This window comes from Pseudochaenichthys georgianus, chromosome 6 (assembly GCF_902827115.2).
Source record: "Pseudochaenichthys georgianus chromosome 6, fPseGeo1.2, whole genome shotgun sequence".
In the NCBI taxonomy this organism is placed as follows: Eukaryota; Metazoa; Chordata; class Actinopteri; order Perciformes; family Channichthyidae; genus Pseudochaenichthys; species Pseudochaenichthys georgianus.
Genome location: NC_047508.1, coordinates 44,317,626 through 44,343,096, shown reverse-complemented (window position 1 = coordinate 44,343,096; position 25,471 = coordinate 44,317,626). Strand labels below are relative to the sequence as shown.

The 25,471-nt window shown below is 43.1% G+C and overlaps 1 protein-coding gene across 3 annotated transcripts in view; it reads right to left on the bottom strand.

Annotated features, from left to right (window-relative positions):
- Positions 1 to 25,421, bottom strand: part of LOC117448338 (receptor-type tyrosine-protein phosphatase zeta-like) — a 37,214-nt gene extending 11,793 nt beyond the window's left edge. The window contains exons 1-8 of one of the 3 annotated variants that reach the window (XM_071203343.1): positions 25,068 to 25,421; positions 23,616 to 24,149; positions 18,903 to 19,041; positions 9,175 to 9,254; positions 5,959 to 6,044; positions 4,060 to 4,080; positions 3,114 to 3,201; positions 579 to 661 (exon numbers count right to left, since the gene is read on the bottom strand). In XM_071203343.1, the coding sequence (XP_071059444.1) occupies positions 579 to 661; positions 3,114 to 3,201; positions 4,060 to 4,080; positions 5,959 to 6,044; positions 9,175 to 9,254; positions 18,903 to 19,041; positions 23,616 to 24,149; positions 25,068 to 25,329 (1,293 nt within the window). In that variant the 5' untranslated portion in view covers positions 25,330 to 25,421. Of the gene's footprint in view, positions 1 to 578; positions 662 to 3,113; positions 3,212 to 4,059; positions 4,081 to 5,958; positions 6,045 to 9,174; positions 9,255 to 18,902; positions 19,042 to 23,615; positions 24,150 to 25,067 lie in introns of all 3 variants that reach the window. The other 2 variants (XM_071203342.1, XM_071203344.1) reach the window with 2 other exon arrangements.
- Between the last annotated feature and the right edge of the window lie 50 nt (positions 25,422 to 25,471).

Sequence of the window (25,471 nt, the reverse complement as noted above, 5' to 3'; positions counted from 1 at the left end):
TAGTGTGTTGTTGATACAGCCTCAATCGACCACATTGTGTTCCTGTACTTTTTTTATTCAACATGTATATTTTCTACTTTCTTGTTTATTTCTGAAAGGGGCGGGGTTAGCAACATTTGACCAATCACAAACATGGAGAAGCGTACTGACAGCGCAGCGTCATACTTCCTGAATGAAAAGTCAACTCTAATAAGTTTAAGTTTATAATACGTTTTTCTGTATTTCCTTTCTCCTGTAATATGACTTGATCGCTTTAAACTCCGCACACTGAGCTCTGATTGGTCAGCAGGCGGTGCTTTCACTGAGTTGATCTCTTAACCTGCTCCGGAGCAGGTTAGCCGCTTAGCATTAGTTACCATGGAGATCTAGCCCGCTAAAAAGTGAACCAGCGTCGTAGGACCGGAAACCCCGAGTTTTCCCTGAAGTTAGCCGCTAAGCGAAAATCCGGCTTCGTAGTACAGGCCTCTGAGGTCACTTAAACACCCTGTGCCCTATTGCGCCACCCAGTGCTCACAAACAACAACAACAACAACAACATGAAAATGGGCACAACAGGATAAATAAATAAAGAGCCTTACATCCACAAAGTTAGCGTTGATGTAATCCGTCGTCTTCCCGTCTTTGTCCGTCTGCGAAGTGAGGCGCACGCGGCTGTGGTCGTCTACAAAATTATAAATAAAATGATTCAAAAATAATATAGAAACGTGCATTAATTTAAACTAATAAACATAACAACATCGTCAACAAGAAGAACAACAAACATGCTTCTTCTGTTCAACACAAGGCAATCATACAGGACGTTATGCTCAACTACACAGAACGGCACCCTTTCATAAGTGCAGTACTCGAGTAGAAGTACTCAGATAATGTACTTGAGTACAAGTAGAAGTACTCACACTTTGTACTTGAGTAAAAGTAGAAGTACTCAGATAATGTACTTGAGTAAAAGTAGAAGTACTCACACTTTGTACTTGAGTAAAAGTAGAAGTACTCACACCCTCTACTTAAGTAAAAGTAGAAGTACTCACACCCTCAACTTAAGTAAAAGTAGAAGTACTCACACCCTCTACTTAAGTAAAAGTAGAAGTACTCAGATATTGTACTTGAGTAAAAGTAGAAGGACTCACACCTTGTACTTGAGTTAAAGTAGAAGTACTCAGATATTGTACTTGAGTAAAAGTAGAAGTACTCACACTTTGTACTTGAGTAAAAGTAGAAGTACTCACACTTTGTACTTGAGTAAAAGTAGAAGTACTCAGATATTGTACTTGAGTAAAAGTAGAAGTACTCACACCTTGTACTTGAGTTAAAGTAGAAGTACTCAGATATTGTACTTGAGTAAAAGTAGAAGTACTCACACTTTGTACTTGAGTAAAAGTAGAAGTACTCAGATAGTGTACTTAAGTAAAAGTAGAAGTACTCACACCCTCTACTTAAGTAAAAGTAGAAGTACTCACACCCTCAACTTAAGTAAAAGTAGAAGTACTCACACCCTCTACTTAAGTAAAAGTAGAAGTACTCACACCCTCTACTTAAGTAAAAGTAGAAGTACTCAGATCTTGTACTGAGGAAAAGTAGAAATACTCAGACCTTGTACTTGAGTAAAAGTAGAAGTACTCAGATATTGTACTTGAGTAAAAGTAGAAGTACTCAGATCTTGTACTGAGTAACAGTAGAAATACTCAGACCTTGTACTTGAGTAAAAGTATAAGTACTCAGATCTTGTACTTGAGTAAAAGTAGAAGTACTCAGATCTTGTACTGAGTAACAGTAGAAATACTCAGACCTTGTACTTGAGTAAAAGTAGAAGTACTCAGATCTTGTACTTGAGTAAAAGTAGAAGTACTCAGATCTTGTACTTGAGTAAAAGTAGAAATACTCAGACCTTGTACTTGAGTAACAGTAGAAATACTCAGATCTTGTACTTGAGTAAAAGTACCAGAGTGTAAGAATACTCTCTTACAGTAAAAGTCCTGCATTCAAAATGTTACTCAAGTAAAAGTAGAAAAGTATTAGCATGAACATATAGTTAAAGTGGACCTATCACGCTGTATTGGAAACATATATTGTAGGGCCATACCTATACAAAACATCTCTGTGAAGTTTTTTTTCAAAATACCAAACAGATCCCCCGTTGTAGCCATACTGCTCATACCCCTCCTTTGAAGCCCTGTTAGAGAAACGCAGATTCTGGGTCCTTAGCTTGAAAAGAAAAGAAGAGGAGGCGGAGCTAATGCCTGATCAGAATTCTACCGGAGATAAAGTTAAATTCTGCTGTGATAAAACGCCATCCTGTTCTAAACCACGTCAAGGATTCTTTCTGAAACAGTATGGAGCTCAAATGCTTTTTCTCTCTCGGGTTTATCACGAGGAGAGTTCCTTTTGTATTTCCTGCTTTTTAAACACATGTGCTCTCCAGCACAGGTTAGCTCTGAGCGTTAGCGAGGCTAGCTAATGTAAACAAAGACGTCCAAAACACGTCAGGCATTGTTTCTGATAGCAACTTTCTGTGGGTCCTCCGACGTCACCACGGATGGAATCTGTATCCACCCGTTTTCAAAAGATTTGGGTACGGAGTAAAAGAGAGGTGGTTTTATTTTCTGACGCTGCGTGAGTTCCCCGACGCACCGGGGACACGTGTTGATGTATAAAAGACATCACAAAGTGCATTTTGCATGATAGGTCCCCTTTAAAGTAGCGACAGTGAAAGTAGTCGTTGTGCAGATTGGTCCATTTCAGAATAATATATATGATATGTTTTATAATGATTGATCATCAAGTGTTCTCAAAGCTGGTGAAGGTGCAGCTAGTTTGAATGGCTTTGTAGACTGCAAGGCAAGGCAAGTTTATTTATATAGCGCTTTTCAACACAAGGCAATTCAAAGTGCTTTACAAAAAACGAAAGACATTAAGAAAATGGCATTTAAAAAAAGTCATTAAAAAGAAAAGATAATAAAATAAACATTAAAAGAAAGGGTAGCTTGTCAATTACTAATGTTTCATACTTTTTTTACAAAGGATCAACAGAGGATGAAAACACATCCGTCATATATTTTGCTTGTTGTCGTAAGTAATACATATATTATATAAAAGTGTGTGTGGAGGGAACTCACAGGCCAGGATGTTGCTGTATCTGTTTTTATTTTTGTTGTCGGGATGGTTGGAGTTGTCAGTCGTCATCCCCATCTCCACCGTGCACGTCTGAACCTCCCACACACACACACACACACACACACACACACACACACACACACACACACACACACACACACACACACACACAACACACACACACACACACACACACACAACACACACACACACACACACACACACACACACACACACACACACACACACACACACACACACACACACACACACACACACACACACACACACACACACACACACACACACACACACACACACACACACACACACACACACACACACACACACACACACACACACACACACACACACACACACACACACACACACAGTTTTACGAGGCAAAGAGATGGTATTCTGTGGAACTTACAGCCCCAAAATAATTGTTTTCGATAAACCAACGATATAAATGTCCCAAAAATACTACGGTAAGGTAAAAGTCTCAACGTCGAGAAATCTCTGAATACTGAAAATACACAGAAAAAAATCTTTATTTATCATAATATCTAGATTTTCAGTAAAAGAAAAAATCAGGATTTCAACTTTAATTAAAATATTTGGAGATTTTGAGACAAAAACCAAAACTTCTTCCACTTTAATCTCAATCGTCGAAACAAATAATGCACTTTTGGTCAGACATACGGAAGAGGACGAGGGCCAACTGCGATCTTTTTTTTTTTTTCTGACCAAAAGTGGATTTTTCATTGAGTTCTGAGTCAGATCCCGCCCAAAAATGTACATGTTGCACTTATCCTCTCCAAAGTAAAGTTAAAGTAAAGTTATCCATTCCTTGTGTCACTCAGAAACCGTGCATCAGTGCCTCCAGATTCCCACATGAACAACACGTCAACGAGAGGGAAACAGAGCGGCGAGAGCGAGTCTTACCTCGTAGCTCTCCTTCAGAACCTAAAGACGAGGAGGCCAGACGGTTCCACGACAACACAAACCAAAGAGGTGCAGAAATACAAATTACAAGACGACACAGAACTCATCTCACAGAACATGCTGCTAAACACAGGGAGCATCAGCGCGGATAAATACAACGTACATCCAGGGCTAAAGCACCGTGTATTTCAGTTCTTACCGCACTTTTTTTTTACTTCTACTGACAATTATTATAGATGAATCCCCTCATCGTTTGGCCTGAAACACAACTTCCAAAGACATGAAGCAGGACAGCAGCATTTATTCTCCAATTTCCAATATGATTTGTTTTAACTGAGAGGCAAATGTGACTCTTTTCTTTGTTTTCGGGGGTCAATTTTCTAAGTCTGAGCTAATTTCGCCAAAAAACTGGTGAAAATCAATCAATAAATGTGCAATGATAATATTAAACAGTGCTCTGCCAGGTGATTTATACTTGTTTATACATTAGACGAGCATTACAACTTCGAACAAGGAAAGAAAAGGCAGAATCTTTCCCCTGATTTACAGTTGGAAAAAATACACTCACATTTTATTACCTGGGTGAAAAAGAAAATCCTGACTAAAAAAAACTAACAATCACAAAGCAAAACCAAAATAAAGCCTTTTTTCTCACCCGTCATAATTTTTTTTTTTAACTGTTTTTAAAGGTGGGGTAGGTATGTTTCAGAAACCGGCTCGAGATACACTTTTTGTTATATTCCATGGAATGCTCTTAACATCCCGATAGCAATGAATATCTGAAGTGCTTTGACAACAAATCCATAAAAAAATGTCATCTGTAGAAGCCGTAATACTGTAAAAAGTACAAGATGGCCGACCTGCCTGTCCGCCTTCCATCGGGGCACAATCTGACCTCGTGCTCTCATTGGTCATGTGCGCGTTCGTGTGTGTTGGGGGAGGGGCTCTGTGAGGAAGTGGCAGATTTTCTCCGGTTGTGTATTTTCAAATTCTAGCGATCTCGAGCCGGTTTCTCAAACTTACCTACCCCACCTTTAAGTCATGAATACAGGATGACTATTTAGATCAGAATTAGAAAATGTGTCACTAGAATTGATTTGTCTAACTTGCCTCTCATAGCTTCCGTACAGAAAACACTGTTATTATTGGTGATAAATCGTCAGTGCCAATACCACAGTCTTCCATTTATAGTCATATTTAAATGAAAATGAAAATGAGATTTTGATGTTTCCATGTATATATTAAAGGTTTTAAGAGATGGTATTCTGTGGAACTGCAATCATTAAATTGCTGACAGCCCCAAAATAATTGTTTTCGATAAACCAACGCTATAAATGTCCCCAAAATATTACGTTAAGGTAAAAGGATATGAGCAAGACATTCTGTTGAGAAATAAGTCTCAATGTCGAGAAATCTGTATTAAAAGAAAATCTCTGAATACTGACTTTTTTCTCAGAAACACATAAAAACAAATATTTTTTATCATAATATCTAGATTTTCAGTAAAATAACTGAAAAGAAAAAGTCAGGATTTCAACTTTAATCAAAACATTTGGAGATTTTGAGACAAAAACCAAAACTTCTTCCACTTTAATCTCGGTTGTCGAAACAAATTATGCACTTTTGGTCAGATCTACGGAGAAGGACGAGGGCCAACTGCGATTTTCTTTTTTTCTTATCTGACCAAAAGTGGATTTTTTATTGAGTTAAACAGAATCATCAAGAAACAATAATCAGGTAATGCTGCAGTCCTTCGTCAAAGTGTACCACTAACACATCATCATGCAGACAATCACACACAACTCCCATTGAACACACACCAACACACACCAACACCAGGTGTGAGACAGTGACACTTTATTGTTTCAGTTTCAGCTAGAGAATAAAAAGCAATCGTACCTCGAACTCTCTTTGGAAGCCGAGCGAGTCGTGAAGTTGGGACACGTGTTTCACAAAGTCTTTCACCGGGAAAGACGTCTGCTCGTCTGGAAGAAAAACAAAAAACACTGAACCATGAGAGGGAGAACACGAGGGAACTCATTCCTGTTGGGGGGAACAAATACTTGCTGCAGGGAATAAATACTTGCTGTGGGGAACACATACTTGTTGTGGGGGACAAATACTTGCTGTAGGGAACAAATACTTGTTGTGGGGGACAAATACTTGCTGTGGGGAACAAATAATTGCTGTGGGGAACAAATACTGGCTGTAGGGAACACATACTAGCTGTGGGGAACAAATACTTGTGGGGAACACATACTTGCTGTGGGGAACAAATACTTGTTGTGGGGAACAAATACTTGTTGTGGGGAACAAATACTTGTTGTGGGGAACACATACTTGTTGTGGGGAACACATACTTGTTGTGGGGAACACATACTTGCTGCGGGGAACACATACTTGCTGCGGGGAACAAATACTTGCTGCGGGGAACAAATACTTGCTGTGGGGAATAAATACTTGCTGTGTGGAACAAATACTTGCTGTGTGGAACACATACTTGCTGTAGGGAATACATACTTGCTGTTGGGAACACATACTTGTTGTGGGGAACAAATACTTGCTGTTGGGAACAAATACTTGCTGTTGGGAACAAATACTTGTTGTGGGGAACACATACTTGTTGTGGGGAACACATACTTGTTGTGGGGAACAAATACTTGTTGTGGGGAACACATACTTGTTGTGGGGAACAAATACTTGTTGTGGGGAACAAATACTTGTTGTGGGGAACAAATACTTGTTGTGGGGAACAAATACTTGTTGTGGGGAACAAATACTTGTTGTGGGGAACACATACTTGTTGTGGGGAACACATACTTGCTGTAGGGAACTAATACTTGTTGTGAGGAACACATACTCGCTGTAGGGAACAAATACTTGCTGTAGGGAACAAATACTTGCTGTAGGGAACACATACTTGCTGTAGGGAACACATACTTGCTGTAGGGAACAAATACTTGTTGTGTGGAACACATACTTGCTGTGGGGAACAAATACTTGCTGTGGGGAACAAATACTTGCTGTGGGGAACAAATACTAGCTGTGGGGAACACATACTTGCTGTAGGGAACAAATACTTGCTGTAGGGAACAAATACTTGCTGTGGGGAACACATACTTGCTGTAGGGAACAAACACTTGTTGTAGGGAACACATACTAGCTGTGGGGAACAAATACTTGTGGGGAACACATACTTGCTGTGGGGAACAAATACTTGTTGTGGGGAACAAATACTTGTTGTGGGGAACAAATACTTGTTGTGGGGAACACATACTTGTTGTGGGGAACACATACTTGTTGTGGGGAACACATACTTGTTGTGGGGAACACATACTTGCTGCGGGGAACACATACTTGCTGCGGGGAACACATACTTGCTGCGGGGAACAAATACTTGCTGCGGGGAACAAATACTTGCTGTAGGGAATAAATACTTGCTGTGTGGAACAAATACTTGCTGTGTGGAACAAATACTTGTTGTGGGGAACACATACTTGCTGTAGGGAATACATACTTGCTGTTGGGAACACATACTTGTTGTGGGGAACAAATACTTGCTGTTGGGAACAAATACTTGCTGTTGGGAACAAATACTTGTTGTGGGGAACAAATACTTGTTGTGGGGAACAAATACTTGTTGTGGGGAACACATACTTGTTGTGGGGAACACATACTTGTTGTGGGGAACAAATACTTGTTGTGGGGAACAAATACTTGTTGTGGGGAACAAATACTTGTTGTGGGGAACAAATACTTGTTGTGGGGAACACATACTTGTTGTGGGGAACAAATACTTGTTGTGGGGAACAAATACTTGTTGTGGGGAACAAATACTTGTTGTGGGGAACACATACTTGTTGTGGGGAACACATACTTGCTGTAGGGAACTAATACTTGTTGTGAGGAACACATACTTGCTGTAGGGAACAAATACTTGCTGTAGGGAACAAATACTTGCTGTAGGGAACACATACTTGCTGTAGGGAACACATACTTGCTGTAGGGAACAAATACTTGCTGTAGGGAACACATACTTGCTGTAGGGAACTAATACTTGTTGTGAGGAACACATACTTGCTGTAGGGAACAAATACTTGCTGTAGGGAACAAATACTTGCTGTGGGGAACACATACTTGCTGTGGGGAACAAATACTTGCTGTGGGGAACACATACTTGCTGTGGGGAACACATACTTGCTGTGGGGAACACATACTTGCTGTGGGGAACACATACTTGCTGTGGGGAACAAATACTTGTTGTGGGGAACAAATACTTGTTGTGGGGAACACATACTTGTTGTGGGGAACACATACTTGTTGTGGGGAACAAATACTTGTTGTGGGGAACAAATACTTGTTGTGGGGAACAAATACTTGTTGTGGGGAACACATACTTGTTGTGGGGAACAAATACTTGTTGTGGGGAACAAATACTTGTTGTGGGGAACAAATACTTGTTGTGGGGAACAAATACTTGTTGTGGGGAACACATACTTGTTGTGGGGAACACATACTTGCTGTAGGGAACTAATACTTGTTGTGAGGAACACATACTTGCTGTAGGGAACAAATACTTGCTGTAGGGAACACATACTTGCTGTAGGGAACACATACTTGCTGTAGGGAACACATACTTGCTGTAGGGAACACATACTTGCTGTAGGGAACTAATACTTGTTGTGAGGAACACATATTTGCTGTAGGGAACAAATACTTGCTGTAGGGAACAAATACTTGCTGTGGGGAACACATACTTGCTGTGGGGAACAAATACTTGCTGTGGGGAACACATACTTGCTGTGGGGAACACATACTTGCTGTGGGGAACACATACTTGCTGTGGGGAACAAATACCTGCTGTGGGGAACAAATACTTGTTGTGGGGAACACATACTTGCTCTAGGGAACAAATACTTGTTGTGGGGAACAGATACTTGTTGTGGGGAACAAATACTTGTTGTGGGGAACAAATACTTGTTGTGGGGAACACATACTTGCTAAAAACAGAAATAATTCAACTTGATCTGACAAGTCAACAAATGTGTGTGCATGTGGCTGTGTGTCTCTGAGTGTGTGTGTGTGTGTGTGTGTGTGTGTGTGTGTGTGTGTTACCAGATGCTAATACAGCTGTAGTGATGACTCTGGGTGATGAGCTGTCTTCGATGTAGAAGTGAGCCGTCTGAAAACAGGTCCTGCGCACACACACACACACACACACACACACACACACACACACACACACACACACACACACACACACACACACACACACTGTGATTAAACAAAGCAGCCACGTGTTTTATAAACATGAAGAAGTCGGGAAACGTAAAGAGAAATAAACAAATAATTGTAAATAATCAAATATTTCAGGATCAGCACAATGTAGGACAACATGGTTTAGTGTTGTACACAAATACATCGAAACACCATCAGCATATTGTAAATAAACAACAACAACAATGACATTTCAGAATCCATGTGAGCGAATCAAAAGCAGGAAACATGGCTGCGTCCTAAACTGAGAACTGAATAAAGAACGGTTTAATAATGCATCTCTATTTATCAGTATGTATGTGTCGATGCTTCCTGCGTGCCGATGCTTCCTGCGTGCCGATGCTTCCTGCGTGCCGATGCTTCCTGCGTGTCGATGCTTCCTGCGTGCCGATGCTTCCTGCGTGTCGATGCTTCCTGCGTGCCGATGCTTCCTGCGTGTCGATGCTTCCTGCGTGTCGATGCTTCCTGCGTGCCGATGCTTCCTGCGTGTCGATGCTTCCTGCGTGCCGATGCCGACGGAGACGCAGACGATGCTTTTGTTTTCATGCGACTCTCCGTTAGCCCAGCTTTTGGGGAACACACGTAATCTCCCCAAAAAACACAGGAAACAAGACGCTCCGTTAATCCGCGACACGTTTTTAAACGGATGAGATTTCCTCTGAGGGACCTGCGGTGTGTGTGTGTGTGTGTGTGTGTGTGTGTGTCGGCCAAATGGGCAGCCGGGATTACCAGCCACAGAAAACAGAGATAAAAAAACAGTAAAAGAGCTGAGAGTTTACAGATTAAAGACAAACGGTATTCTCTCAGAGTCGGAGAAGTGTTTATTTATCCACTGATACGTGATCTGGATTTGACATCTAGACCCGTTTCGCTCATTAAACATGTTCATTTACAACAACTGTTTTAATCAAAACACTTTAGACATAGCGCTGTAAAACATGGTTTCTGTTTCTGTAAAGAAAAGAGCTGGAGACAAAGTCAAATCAATCGACTGTAGTAAATAAATATATATCATATTTCTGTGTTGCTAACTAACTAACTAACTAACTAACTGGCTAACTCACAAACAAACTAACTTACAAACTAACTAACTATCTAACAGTTAGTTAGTTAGTTTGTAAGTTAGTTTGTTTGTGAGTTAGTTTGTAAGTCAGTTAGTTAGTTTTAGGGTTTCCAGCCGTCCCGTATTAGCCGGGACGCCCCGTATTAGCCGGGACGCCCCGTATTAGCCGGGACGCCCCGTATTTGAGCCAAAAGGGGCGTGTCCCGTACAGGACTTTGTTTGTCCCGGACTCCGGTGAAAAGGGAGAAATAAAAAATATTGTTCTGTTTGCGCGCAATGCAGTGCGTCTGGCTGCGTGCCTGTGTGTTTGTGTGCTGTATGCGAAGGGCGCTAGGACCGCTCAGTTGACAGGGCCAGCACAATGCTCGCACGTGTGTGAGAGTCAGTCAGCTGATTGATGGGAAAATGCTGGGGAAATGGTTGGTTGAAGGATAACATTATGTCTAATAATGAGGTACCGTGCATGTTCACACCATGTATACTTTGCATTACTTAATACCATTTTTCAAATATTTTATTTTTTAACATTTTGGACAAAATAGCCAATTGTACATCGAGGTGTCCAGATGTCCCTAGTGCCCACCTATCCGATTTGAACATGCTGATGTACAATGTGATGTAGTAGCCTAATGCAGGTGCAAGACCATTGTGTTTGTATAGGTATGCATAGTTTTCTATGTATTTTGAGGGGTTTGACCCCCAAAAACATTTTCGAACCCTAGGGGCTGGCTCCCCCAAAATAATTAAATAACATAACCCTAACCTAACCCTAACCCTAAAACCGAAATAAAGTAACAAAAAAAAGTAACTAAATCCGCCAGAAACCCGAAAATCTTCGCGTGCGCGCATGTGTCCCGTTTCTCCATTTCTGGAAGTTGGCAACCCTAGTTAGTTTGTAACTAACACTCTAACTCTATAACTAACTAACTACATAACTAACTTGCCAACTAACTAACTAACTAGCTAACTAGCTAACTAGCAAATGAATGCAAAAATAAAGTAAATAAATAATAATCAAAAAGTAAGTAAGCAAATTAGTAACAAATAAATAAATAAATACTAATATAAAACAGTATTTGAATCACACTGGAGGGAGGAGAAATGGAGGAGCAGTTTTCATCTAAAATGGCTAAATGTCCTCTGAATCTGTCCCAGGGACATGCTGCGTCTGTGCATGGAGGTCAGTGTTAGCTTAGCCATGAGCTAACTTTATTCTGCAGCAGCCAGAGAGGCTCTTCCGCTTTGCTTGAACACAAAGCTCTGTTTAATGTTTGATTTTTACTACTAAACGTCTTCATGGCATCTCCTGACAGATGGTGTTTGATGTTTTGAGACGTGTTAGCTTTGATTTCTGGTCTAAACATGCAACTCTGCTGTTCATTGGCCAACTTAGTGTATTTACTTGTTTATTCTGCTGAGACTGAAACTACCTAATCTGATTATATCCATGTAAGAAGATCAGCCTCAACCTAAAAAAGGAAAACAGCTGCTGCTCAATATTTCTTAATCCATTGTATTTGAATGAAACATTATGTTGGTTAAAAACGAATGCACATTTACTGACCAGAAAGGTTACATTCTAATTTGTTGTTTTGCTTTTTTTCAGATATTCTTGGACATTTTTCTTTTTTTAGTAGCTGTTGCTTGCTTGTTCATCTCTTTGCTCTGTATAAAGGAACTACAGCACGGTCACATGACTTCACGTCACCACCGCTAAGCTAAAGGCGGCTAATGTTGGGCTATAAAGGAACTACAGCACGGTCACATGACTTCACGTCACCACCGCTAAGCTAAAGGCGGCTAATGTTGGGCTATAAAGGAACTACAGCACGGTCACATGACTTCACGTCACCACCGCTAAGCTAAAGTTGGCTAATGTTGGGCTATAAAGGAACTACAGCACGGTCACATGACTTCACGTCACCCGCGCTAAGCTAAAGGAGGCTAATGTTGGGCTATAAAGGAACTACAGCACGGTCACATACTTCACGTCACCAACCGCTAAGCTAAAGGAGGCCAATGTTGGGCTATAAAGGAACTACAGCACTGTCACATGACTTCACGTCACCACCGCTAAGCTAAAGGCGGCTAATGTTTGGGCTATAAAGGAACTATAGCACTGTCACATGACTTCACGACGTCACCATCGCTAAGCTAAAGGCGGCTAATGTTGGGCTGTAAAGAACTACAGCACGGTCACATGACTTCACGACGTCACCATCGCTAAGCTAAAGGAGGCTAATGTTGGGCTATAAAGGAACTATAGCACGGTCACATGACGTCACCATCGCTAAGCTAAAGGAGGCTAATGTTGGGCTGTAAAGGAACTACAGCACGGTCACATGACTTCACGTCACCACCGCTAAGCTAAAGGCGGCTAAGGTTGGGCTATAAAGGAACTACAGCACGGTCACATGACTTCACGTCACCACCGCTAAGCTAAAGTTGGCTAATGTTGGGCTATAAAGGAACTACAGCACGGTCACATGACTTCACGTCACCGCGCTAAGCTAAAGGAGGCTAATGTTGGGCTATAAAGGAACTACAGCACTGTCACATGACTTCACGTCACCACCGCTAAGCTAAAGGTGGCTAATGTTGAGCTATAAAGGAACTACAGCACTGTCACATGACTTCACGTCACCACCGCTAAGCTAAAGGAGGCCAATGTTGGGCTATAAAGGAACTACAGCACTGTCACATGACTTCACGTCACCACCGCTAAGCTAAAGGTGGCTAATGTTGAGGCTATAAAGGAAACTACAGCACGGTCACATGACTTCACGTCACCAACCGCTAAGCTAAAGGCGGCTAATGTTGGGCTATAAAAGGAAACTACAGCACGGTCTCATGACTTCACGTCACCATCGCTAAGCTAAAGGAGGCTAATGTTGGGCTATAAAGGAACTACAGCACGGTCACATGACTTCACGTCACCATCGCTAAGCTAAAGTTGGCTAATGTTGGGCTATAAAGGAACTACAGCACGGTCACATGACTTCACGTCACCACCGCTAAGCTAAAGGTGGCTAATGTTGGGCTATAAAGGAACTACAGCACGGTCACATGACTTCACGTCACCATCGCTAAGCTAAAGTTGGCTAATGTTGGGCTATAAAGGAACTACAGCACGGTCACATGACTTCACGTCACACCGCTAAGCTAAAGGCGGCTAATGTTGGGCTATAAAGGAACTACAGCACGGTCACATGACTTCACGTCACTACCGCTAAGCTAAAGGCGGCTAATGTTGGGCTATAAAGGAACTACAGCACGGTCACATGACTTCACGTCACCACCGCTAAGCTAAAGGCGGCTAATGTTGGGTTATAAAGGAACTACAGCACGGTCACATGACTTCACGTCACCACCGCTAAGCTAAAGGCGGCTAATGTTGGGCTATAAAGGAACTACAGCAACGGTCACATGAACTTCACGTCACCACCGCTAAGCTGAAGGCGGCTAATGTTGGGCTATAAAGGAACTACAGCACGGTCACATGACTTCACGTCACCACCGCTAAGCTAAAGGCGGCTAATGTTGGGTTATAAAGGAACTACAGCACGGTCACATGACTTCACGACGTCACCATCGCTAAGCTAAAGGCGGCTAATGTTGGGCTATAAAGGAACTACAGCACGGTCACATGACTTCACGACGTCACCCATCGCTAAGCTAAAGGCGGCTAATGTTGGGCTGTAAAGGAAACTACAGCACGGTCACATGACTTCACGACGTCACCATCGCTAAGCTAAAGGCGGCTAATGTTGGGCTATAAAGGAACTATAGCACGGTCACATGACTTCACGACGTCACCATCGCTAAGCTAAAGGCGGCTAATGTTGGGCTGTAAAGGAACTACAGCAACGGTCACAATGACTTCACGACGTCACCATCGCTAAGCTAAAGGAGGCTAATGTTGGGCTATAAAGGAACTATAGCACGGTCCACATGACGTCACCATCGCTAAAGCTAAAGGGGCTAATGTTGGGCTGTAAAGGAACTACAGCAACGGTCACATTGACTTCACGTCACCACCGCTAAGCTAAAAGGCGGCTAAGGTTGGGCTATAAAGGAACTACAGCACGGTCACATGACTTCACGTCACCACCGCTAAGCTAAAGGCGGCTAAGGTTGGGCTATAAAGGAACTACAGCACGGTCACATGACTTCACGTCACCACCGCTAAGCTAAAGGTGGGCTAATGTTGGGCTATAAAGGAAACTACAGCACGGTCACATGACTTCACGTCACCACCGCTAAGCTAAGGCGGCTAATGTGGGCGTGATGTGTTAGTCGCCTCTTTTACACACTTTTAGCAACCTCCCTTTTTAAATCCATCAGTGGGGTATTTATTTTATGTCGCAGAACAGAACTTTAAAATCTCTTCAGCTTGTGTTAACCACAGACTTTCAGGCCAACAAACAAAAACACATCCAAAAACAATTGACTTTCAGACGAGGGAGCGGAAAGGGGTAAAATACTGACACATTTCTGGGTTTTCGGACTCATTCCTGCACAACTCTATTTATAAAAGACCCTGGGCTGTAACCTCGGACGCCCAGGCCTGACAACCCCACCATAGTGTTTTTATTTTAGGAACCTAAACCCATGTTCTCTGCCAGATTAATAACCCACATCTCGTTCATATTTCCAGATCTCACAGCAGCAGCAGCAGAGTCCAAATGAGCACCGTGCCGTGGACACACGAGCAGCAGGATTAGAGCGCTTTGGCCTCCTGCCGCTCGCCCTACAAGACGCTAACACGATTCCCTCCTGTCGGACATAATCAGGCGGATGTCCTTTTCCCATCCTCTGACCCTCGGTGGACACTCGTCGCTCTGCAGCCAAGGTACGTCGTTCTGAGGGGATTAATCCCCCCGCTGCCCAGATTATTATCGGCTTAGCACTGCTCAATCTTGGAGATACAACAACAAGCCGAGCGCAAAAACAAGAACAATATGTGGAGGCTCCAGCGCGGCAGATCAGAAAGATATTACTGAGAGTGTTTACACTGCGTTCGACAGCGTGTCCTTGATCGGATTCTAAAGTTGGTTATTTCACGGTCTGAGTGGGAGGCTTTTTCTTTTCTGCAAAGTCAAATGTGTTTTCAAGCAGAATAAGAGCATTTCGGGTGTATGTCCCCATAAACCAAGTCCTCAAAGAAAGTTTAGCTTGCTACAAATCCAGTATTTCAAATTTTTCGATAAAATAATTAAAAACAGAGTCAGAGAAAAAGATCTGCTGCTGTCAAAAGTGAAAAGCATTTAGTCGTAGACACACACACACACACACACACACACACACAACACACACACACACACACACACACACACCACACACACCACACACACACACACACACACACACACACCACACACACACACACACACACACACAACACACACACACACACACACACACACACACACACACACACACACACACACACACACACACACAACACACACACACACACACACACACACACACACACACACACACACACACACAGTCTGCTAGACATGTAAATGCTGACATGTTCAACCAGAACAGTTTTTAAGACAATAATATGTCAGGGCTGTGTTTCTGTCAGCCTGCTGTGGACCTCTGCTGCTCTCTAGTGGCCACAACAACAACAACAACAACAACAACAACAACAACATGTAAAGGTCACCTATTATGCAAAATCCACTTCTTCATGTATCTTCTACATCAACATGTGTCCCCTCTTCTCCATGTCTCTTCTACATCAACATGTGTCCCCTCTTCTCCATGTCTCTTCTACATCAACATGTGTCCCCTTTTCATGTCTCTTCTACATCAACATGTGTCCCCTCTTCTTCATGTCTCTTCTACATCAACATGTGTCCCCTCTTCTCATGTCTTCTACATCAACATGTGTCCCCTCTTCTTCATGTCTCTTCTACATCAACATGTGTCCCCTCTTCTTCATGTCTCTTCTACATCAACATGTGTCCCCTCTTCTTCATGTCTCTTCTACATCAACATGTGTCCCCTCTTCTTCATGTCTCTTCTACATCAACATGTGTCCCCTCTTCCATGTCTCTTCTACATCAACATGTGTCCCCTCTTCTCATGTCTCTTCTACAAACATGTGTCCCCTCTTCTCCATGTCTCTTCTACATCAACATGTGTCCCCTCTTCTTCATGTCTCTTCTACATCAACATGTGTCCCTCTCTTCATGTCTCTTCTACATCAACATGTGTCCCCTCTTCTTCATGTCTCTTCTACATCAACATGTGTCCCCTCTTCTCATGTCTCTTCTACATCAACATGTGTCCCCTCTTCTTCATGTCTCTTCTACATCAACATGTGTCCCCTCTTCTTCATGTCTCTTCTACATCAACATGTGTCCCCTCTTCTTCATGTCTCTTCTACATCAACATGTGTCCCCTCTTCTTCATGTCTCTTCTACATCAACATGTGTCCCCTCTTCTTCATGTCTCTTCTACATCAACATGTGTCCCCTCTTCTTCATGTCTCTTCTACATCAACATGTGTCCCCTCTTCTTCATGTCTCTTCTACATCAACATGTGTCCCCTCTTCTTCATGTCTCTTCTACATCAACATGTGTCCCCTCTTCTTCATGTCTCTTCTACATCAACATGTGTCCCCTCTTCTTCATGTCTCTTCTACATCAACATGTGTCCCCTCTTCTCATGTCTCTCTACATCAACATGTGTCCCTCTTCTTCATGTCTCTTCTACATCAACATGTGTCCCCTCTTCTCATGTCTCTTCTACATCAACATGTGTCCCCTCTTTCATGTCTCTTCTACATCAACATGTGTCCCCTCTTCTTCATGTCTCTTCTACATCAACATGTGTCCCCTCTTTCATGTCTCTTCTACATCAACATGTGTCCCCTCTTCTTCATGTCTCTTCTACATCAACATGTGTCCCCTCTTCTTCATGTCTCTTCTACATCAACATGTGTCCCCTCTCTTCATGTCTCTTCTACATCAACATGTGTCCCCTCTTCTTCATGTCTCTTCTACATCAACATGTGTCCCCTCTTCTCATGTCTCTTCTACATCAACATGTGTCCCCTCTTCTTCATGTCTCTTCTACATCAACATGTGTCCCCTTCTTCATGTCTCTTCTACATCAACATGTGTCCCCTCTTCTTCATGTCTCTTCTACATCAACATGTGTCCCCTCTTCTTCATGTCTCTTCTACATCAACATGTGTCCCTCTTCTTCATGTCTCTTCTACATCAACATGTGTCCCCTCTTCTCATGTCTCTTCTACATCAACATGTGTCCCCTCTTCTCATGTCTCTTCTACATCAACATGTGTCCCCTCTTCTTCAGTCTCTTCACATCAACATGTGTCCCCTCTTCTTCATGTCTCTTCTACATCAACATGTGTCCCCTCTTCTTCATGTCTCTTCTACATCAACATGTGTCCCCTCTTCTTCATGTCTCTTCTACATCAACATGTGTCCCCTCTTCTTCATGTCTCTTCTACATCAACATGTGTCCCCTCTTCTTCATGTCTCTTCTACATCAACATGTGTCCCCTCTTCTCATGTCTCTCTTCTACATCAACATGTGTCCCCTCTTCTCATGTCTCTTCTACATCAACATGTGTCCCCTCTTCTTCATGTCTCTTCTACATCAACATGTGTCCCCCCTTCTTCATGTCTCTTCTACATCAACATGTGTCCCCTCTTCTTCATGTCTCTTCTACATCAACATGTGTCCCCTCTTCTTCATGTCTCTTCTACATCAACATGTGTCCCCTCTTCTTCATGTCTCTTCTACATCAACATGTGTCCCCTCTTTTCATGTCTCTTCTACATCAACATGTGTCCCCTCTTCTTCATGTCTCTTCTACATCAACATGTGTCCCCTCTTCCATGTCTCTTCTACATCAACATGTGTCCCCTCTTCTCATGTCTCTTCTACATCAACATGTGTCCCCTCTTCTTCATGTCTCTTCTACATCAACATGTGTCCCCTCTTCTCATGTCTCTCTACATCAACATGTGTCCCCTCTTCTCATGTCTCTTCTACATCAACATGTGTCCCCTCTGTGGAAAGAGACTCTGAAAGTTTCAGGAACAAAGATTTCTCTCTTTTTGATCCATTTCTATAAAAACCTGTCTGAAAATGAGCTGATCAGATTTTGGCCACTTTATGATGTCATAACGATGTGTTGTCTCGTTAGCCAATCAGCAACAAGGTAACCCCCCCCCCCCCTTATCACCTGAATCTCCTCTAGAGCTCCATTGAGTTCTTTGTAACCAAATGTCTCTCAGAGGGGCGTGGGGAGGGGCTCCTTGTTTTCATCTAAAGTAACAGACAGAGAATCAGCACTTTGGAAACAGGGCTGAAACAGAGGGGATTATGGGTAATGCTGCAATGATCTGTTTGGTGTTTCAGCCAATCAGAGACAGGCTCTGGATATATCTTTGATGAAGAACAGTATGATAGGGGACCTTTAATATTAACAGCAGCCACAGCAGTACAGACCTCCAGTAGACGAGGATCCCGATGAGCACGATGAGTCCCAGGCCGGTCAGCGTGGAGATGACGGCCAGAGGAACCACAGCTTTCCTCTCTTGCTCCCGGATCGAACCCACTCTGGACTCATGGCTGCTGTTACTGGCGTCTGCGGCAAAACAATACAAGTGGAAAGAAGAAAAGTAAAACTATACTCAAGGGTGAACGAGGAAGTCAGAGGTATAAACATGTTGCATATGAGGAGAAGCTTCTCTGGTCATAGAAGTGTAGTTCATTTGGCGCGTTCACACCGCAGTACTTTTCCCACTTTAGTTCCGAAATCTTGCGTTCACACCAAAAAGAGCCGGAACTAAAATTAGTTCATGAACCTTTTCACCCCCTTTTTCCGTCCCTGCGAGAGAGCAGGGACTTTCGTGGGAGAAAAAGGTTCCTGTGTCTGATTGGCTGGGCGGATTGCAAACCACGCCCCGTAAAACTCCCAAAAAGTTTTGTGAAGCCGCCATTTTATTATCCTTGCATTAGCATTATTAGCATTAGCATTAGCCCAGCGCAGAAACGCAGAGAGACTAACTTATGGCAACACAAAATAAAACATGGGAGCGGTGGAGATGAGGAGGTGTCGGCGTTCTGGCGATTTACTCGGAAGGCTTCAGTAGAAGCTGGGACTCCCAGCAGCTTCTACTGAAGCCTTCCCCAACTCCGGGGACTTCCGGCCGGGGACTCCGGGCGGCAGTATACGCCGTGAAGTGGTTTGCGGCCTGCCAGTAAACCCAAAGCAGAAGAAGAAGAGAAGTGACGTCAGCGGCTTAATCCACCTCAGGGATTTATTCCGGTGTGAACGCGATCTCTCAAATTCTCATGAACCTGTGTGGGAAAAGTACTGCGGTGTGAAAGCGCCTATTGAGCGGGCAGAGCCAGAGTCAAGTATATAGGTATTTATTTGTAGAATGTACTAAAAACTGGATTTTACTCCATTAAAAAAAACTTGTAAATAAAGACGATATATTTAATAAGCCCATGAATGTACTTCTCTCTCCAGAGCAGCGTGTCCTCATTGAACTATTTGCACAACGCCAAGAAGAGTAGCATGACCAATCAGACTCAAACACGATGTACAACAACTCTTCCCCACTGCACACATCTCCTGAAGGAATCACAAAGGCTCTCTAATCAAAAGTCCATCACAGATCAAGCGAGAAACTGGTTCATCAGGACTCAGGAGCCAATCAAGCATCGGCATTATTGTAACTTTGAATAACGTGAACAGAAAAGCAGTCGGCAGAAACTGACCTCGCCGAGCCGATGCTTCTGAATCCTGCTTTTATCGCCCGACAGCCAGCGAGGAAAACACTGGTGTGGGTTAACCTCGACTGTTTGCCAGAACGTACCTTTTCTGCACGTCGGACTCAGTTCAGCGGCTGTGAAAGGCCGGGTCGGCGCTGCTCACTAGTTCATAAAGAGCCTGTTGTGCGCTTTCTACGCTAAGAGTAAAACAGCCATTCACTCACTCATCCACGTAACAGTGTTTTGTCTGCCTCGTAAAGAAACTCCTGGACACAGCGGCGGTGATAAGGGAGGAAAGGGAAAGAAAGGCGCGGACAGGAGAGGAGAAAGGTGATTTGTACAGAGATGGAGAGTCAAAGAAAATCTGATAAGAATTAAGGACACGAAAACTTCCGACTAAATGTTTAACTTCCTAGTTCTGTTATTCTGTACATCTGGCTATGGAAACCATTTTGTGCAATAGCCTATATACAATCTCAACTCCTTAATATGTTCACTTTAAAATGCTTACAATATTTTTAACCATGAATGTTTTTATTTATGTATGCTTGTCTCTTTATTTGATAATTGTATTGTTTGCATTTGCCTTGTGATGTGTCACTTTAGCTGTAGCTGCGGGACAGATAAAGGACTTCTGGTCCCGGTGGACGACAGGTGCAAAGGTGTTACAATGGCCAGGGACATCTCCAGTAGCATCTACGCTCTGCAGGTTCAGAAACGATGCACATATAGAAACACTAAAACACATGCCAATGAAGAAGCATCTTCACCGACCCGAGGAAACGTCACTGTATTGTAATGTGTGTCAATTGCTTGTAAAGAAGTCCTCTGATCGCAAGGTGTCAATAAAGGTTGATTGAATGATTGAGTGGAGTCAGAGACAGATGCTGTGAAAACTGGAAGAGCTCTGCTGCCCTCTGGTGGCTGAGTCGGGTACTTTTTGTCCCCGAGCTGTACATTGAATTGCAATTGAGCATTTTGGACATGTGTAGATTAACACAATAGAGAGCTTCAATAATGTTAGACGAGCGATTAAGAAATTATGTAAATGTTCATTGGTACACAAATCATAAAAATACGAGCATTTTGCTTTTTTTTGCTGAGGTGGATTAAATACTCAAATTATATACTCAAGTAAAATTAGCAAAACTACATTGTAAAAATACTCTGTTACAAGTAAAAGTACTGCATTTAGAATCGTACTAAAATAAAAGTAAAAATAATAATAATTAAAATATATATATACATTAAGAAATACTTCAAGTACCAAAAGTAAAAGTATGCAGAAGGTCCCGTTTAAGCTCCATATATTTTAGTTATTGATGCATTAAGTGTTCAAACCCTTTGTTGTATTACTTTATATATTACTGGGTAGCTTAACCTATAATAATATATGATAATGAATGCTTTGATTGATCATTTGTATTAATAATCTACATCTGCAAGTAAAATAAATGTAGTGGAGTACAAATATAAAGTATTATGTGAAAATACTCGAGTAAAGTAATAGTACTTTTTGACATGTTCAAAGCGGTAAGCTCGATGAATTAGTGCTTTCTGAATCAACTTGCTAAAATATAACTTATGTTCGGATTAACCAAGTGCCATCAAGACTTGGTCCTCTCAATTTAAATACAATGTTTTAAACTACCTCAAAACTTAAATAATGGAATTAGTAATAGTAGTGAATGTCGTGTTAATGAATGCACTGAAGGTTAAAGAAATTAAGCATCAGGTAAAAATGATTATCTGCAATTGTCAGTTTGTGTTCTGCATAAAAATCTTAGTTTATCTTGAATTGATTTAGAAGAAAAGGCATCACTCTCAGGTAGTGCTGCGTACCTGGACTCACATTCAGGTTCAGGTCCGGACTCAAGTCCAGAGGTTCAGGTTCAGGTCCGGACTTATAAGTCCGGACCTGAACCCATGGCTTGTGTGAAGTTGTGTGAGTAACTAAAGTGAACTTATTGTGAGCTAATTATCAATTGAAAATTAACTCATAATCAACTCAAATTCAAACTCATCAGGTTTATTGTGCTCCCTTCCAACTTGTGTCTACATTTCTCTACAAAGTACAAATGTGCCACTTAGTCTACAAATGACTTATGACAGCAACTACAGTGAACTACTACAAAGTTCAAACATTTATTTCATTTACCAAACTAAAGTAACCAAACAGTCCCTGAGCTGACTGAGCCTAAATCCCTAAAACGTTGCTGAAAGGTAGAGTGTAGAGTAGACTATACGCATCACACTGTTACACGCCTAATATACAGTATAGGCTACACTCTAGTGACTGTACAGTCAGAGTGTACTGTACTGTCTGTGCACCATGTTTTTCTACAACTCTACAATACATACTGTTAGAAATTAAAATCAATGTTGATATGGCGTAATTTTGAATTAAAAACACTAATTTAAATCACTTTTATTCTGAAAAAACCGAAAGTTCACACTATTAACTTAAAACTTTTATTCTGAAAATTCTTCACTTCCGGTTAGCATTAGCATGTGGCGAAATTCTACGTTTTCAAACCGTAAATCGAAGGTGAAATGACATGTGATGTTGTACACTGAGCACACTGGGATTAGCACTCATTTATTGACGCTGAATAACGTTCATCAGGGAATGTTTAAATAACCACAGACACCAGAATATACGTAAGTGCTAGTTTTTTTGTCCGAGTCCAAGTACCGGTTCCTGACGTTCCGGTTTTAACCGGACTTGAACCGAAACTTTTTACAAGTCCAGTACCGGTTCGGCGTACCGGTACGCAGCACTACTCTCAGGTAATACAAAGTAAAAGTCACAATTTCTTGATGGTTTTCGGCGATACTATTTTTCAACCACCAGCTAAACAAACAACAACAAACACACCTAAAAATGAAAGGTACATTAATTTAAAAAAGATAGAAAACACAGAGAAAGACCTATAATTAAAACACAAAGAAAGGAGAAATTGCAACCCAAACTAATAACATCTAATTTAAAATAATAAATCAGTGTTGTAAGTTAGTTGTGAATAAAATCACTAAAAACATTGGCGACTTTTCCTTCTTATTACTACAAGAGTCGCCTTTTTTACGCTTTTGCTTCTCATAGACCTGAGCTGGATACCAGACCTCTCACCAAATGCATGCTGGGAAATAAGCAGAATTAGTGGTTAAGAAAATTGAGGTATGACTTGTACAACAAAAAAAATGATGAAGATAGTGATGGTGGGTTAAAACAAGTTCCTGTTTGGTGGCTGGAACGAGGGACCTTGCATGCATGACATTTCTAGCTATCACAGAGAAAAATGAAATAAAAACGAAAGGCGGTTTTGTTGTTGACAGATGGTGGATTAGTCATCTTTCTGATGTCCAGAACTCTTCCTGGTCCCTTGGAATGTTGCAGGTGTAATGCGAGTGTTTCCCCCCAATCGACGGCTTTTTTACCTGCGACTGGCTCCTCCTTCTCGGACTCTCTTTCTGTGCGCTCGGGGATACTGAAGTCTGAGGACGTCTCGTTGTCGTACAGGCTTTCCCCCTGACCCGAGCCGCTCTCCTCCTCCCTGCCCAGCGACCAGGGTGAAGTCGAGGGTACAGCAGGAACGGTTGGTGTCGCTGAGCCTGCTACCTCCGTAGTGACAGCACTGCCACTGTCGCTATCAAAATAAAACGCAGAGGAGCGATCGTCCGAATCACCCGAGGACTGGCCGGACCCAGAGGTTGTTGGCGGGGCTGCGGTGCTAGTAACGTTGTTTGAATAAGTCAACGCGCCGTCTCCAGATCCCGAGGCTTGAACCCTGTCCCACTCCTGATCTAAGCCCTCCTGGGAGTAGGGGGACAGGGCCGAACCGGAGGCACTGCTGCTAATGTCTAAAGCCGGTCTTTCTTGGGTGGGGGTGAAGGGGGAGGCTGGGGGTGAGGACGTTTGTAGGGGAGGGTTCTCGTCCGATGCGGAGAACCAGGACTCCCTGACGCCAGGGGCTGAAACAGAAATGGGCGGGTCACTAAGGAGGGAGTGTGAAGAGGACGATGACGGCGAGATACGGGAAAGGGAAAGGAGAGGCCGATGTAAGGACACACCATCAGATCCCGCTACGGACGGAGAACGTAGAAGATCGTCTATACCAACACCAGAGGCTGAAGGGACACCTACGCTAGAGTAAAGCTCTAAGCTAGCAGACGCCCAGGCGGAGGACGGCAGGGGGACGTGAGGAGATGCATGCAACCAGGACGAGGACTCCGAAGGCTCCAGAGAACAGTCGCACTCCAAGTCCACGCCGCTAACTAAGGGAAACCCATCACCGCTAACCTCGGGGAGAAAAGACTCCATCGCGCTCCCCTTGGCGTACCTTGCATCATCAAACGCGACTGGGAAAGAGCGGGACGACCCCGGAGCTGTGCCGGAAAGGGTGAAGTCGCTAGAGAGGAAAACTGAAGGCTGGAGGGCGGGAGACGAGAGAGAGAGAGCGTTGAGAGAGACGGATCCCAGGAGGATTCGGACGGTTCAGAGGCCACAGACGGATCCGGCAACGTTTGTAAAGGAGGGGTACCGCTAAAGACTGAAAGGTCACCCGAGGACTGCGTCAAAGAGGAAGACCTGGACAACAAATCACCATCGCTATCATTATCATCTAACCCAACACCAGGGTCAGTCACCCAACCAGACAGGGGGGGCTGTGAGGGGCGAGGAAAGCAAGGCGGAAGCAGGGAGCATAGGGTTTGAAGGAAAAGCCGAATCTTTGCCGGACTGCGGAGAGGTGGCGGCATGCTGGGAGTCCGACGCAGACAAAGGCCAGGACGAGGAGGAAGGGTCATGCAGGCAGGTGGAGGGGTCCGCTGTGTCACATAGAGGGGAAGAGGAGGAGGAAGAGGTGGAAGGGAGGACAGAAGGACGCTCACCAGTGGACATCGGCTGTGTGGTCTGCAAGAGAACGCCACCCAACCCCACAGAGGTTGTCGTGGATGAAAAACGAGGCATTCCACGACTTGTGGTCCTACTTGGAACGGCTTCGCCGGAAGAGGACGGTCGAGAAGTTGAAGCTTTGATCTCTGGAAGACTTCCGGGTCCGGCGGACATGGTGGTGGTTTCTTCATTTACGGGACGCCCCAGGCCTCGGTCGATCTTGGCCCGGACGAAGGACGATGACGTTGTGCTGCTCATGTCGCGGGTACGAGAACTCGGTGTGGTCGTGGTGGAGCTGAATGAAGAATGGCCTTTACCGCCTTTTGTCTTTGCACTCGGGGGTGTAGGAGTAGTGGTACTAAAACTCTTGTGGAGTCTTTTGGACTGATGCCTTCGAGAA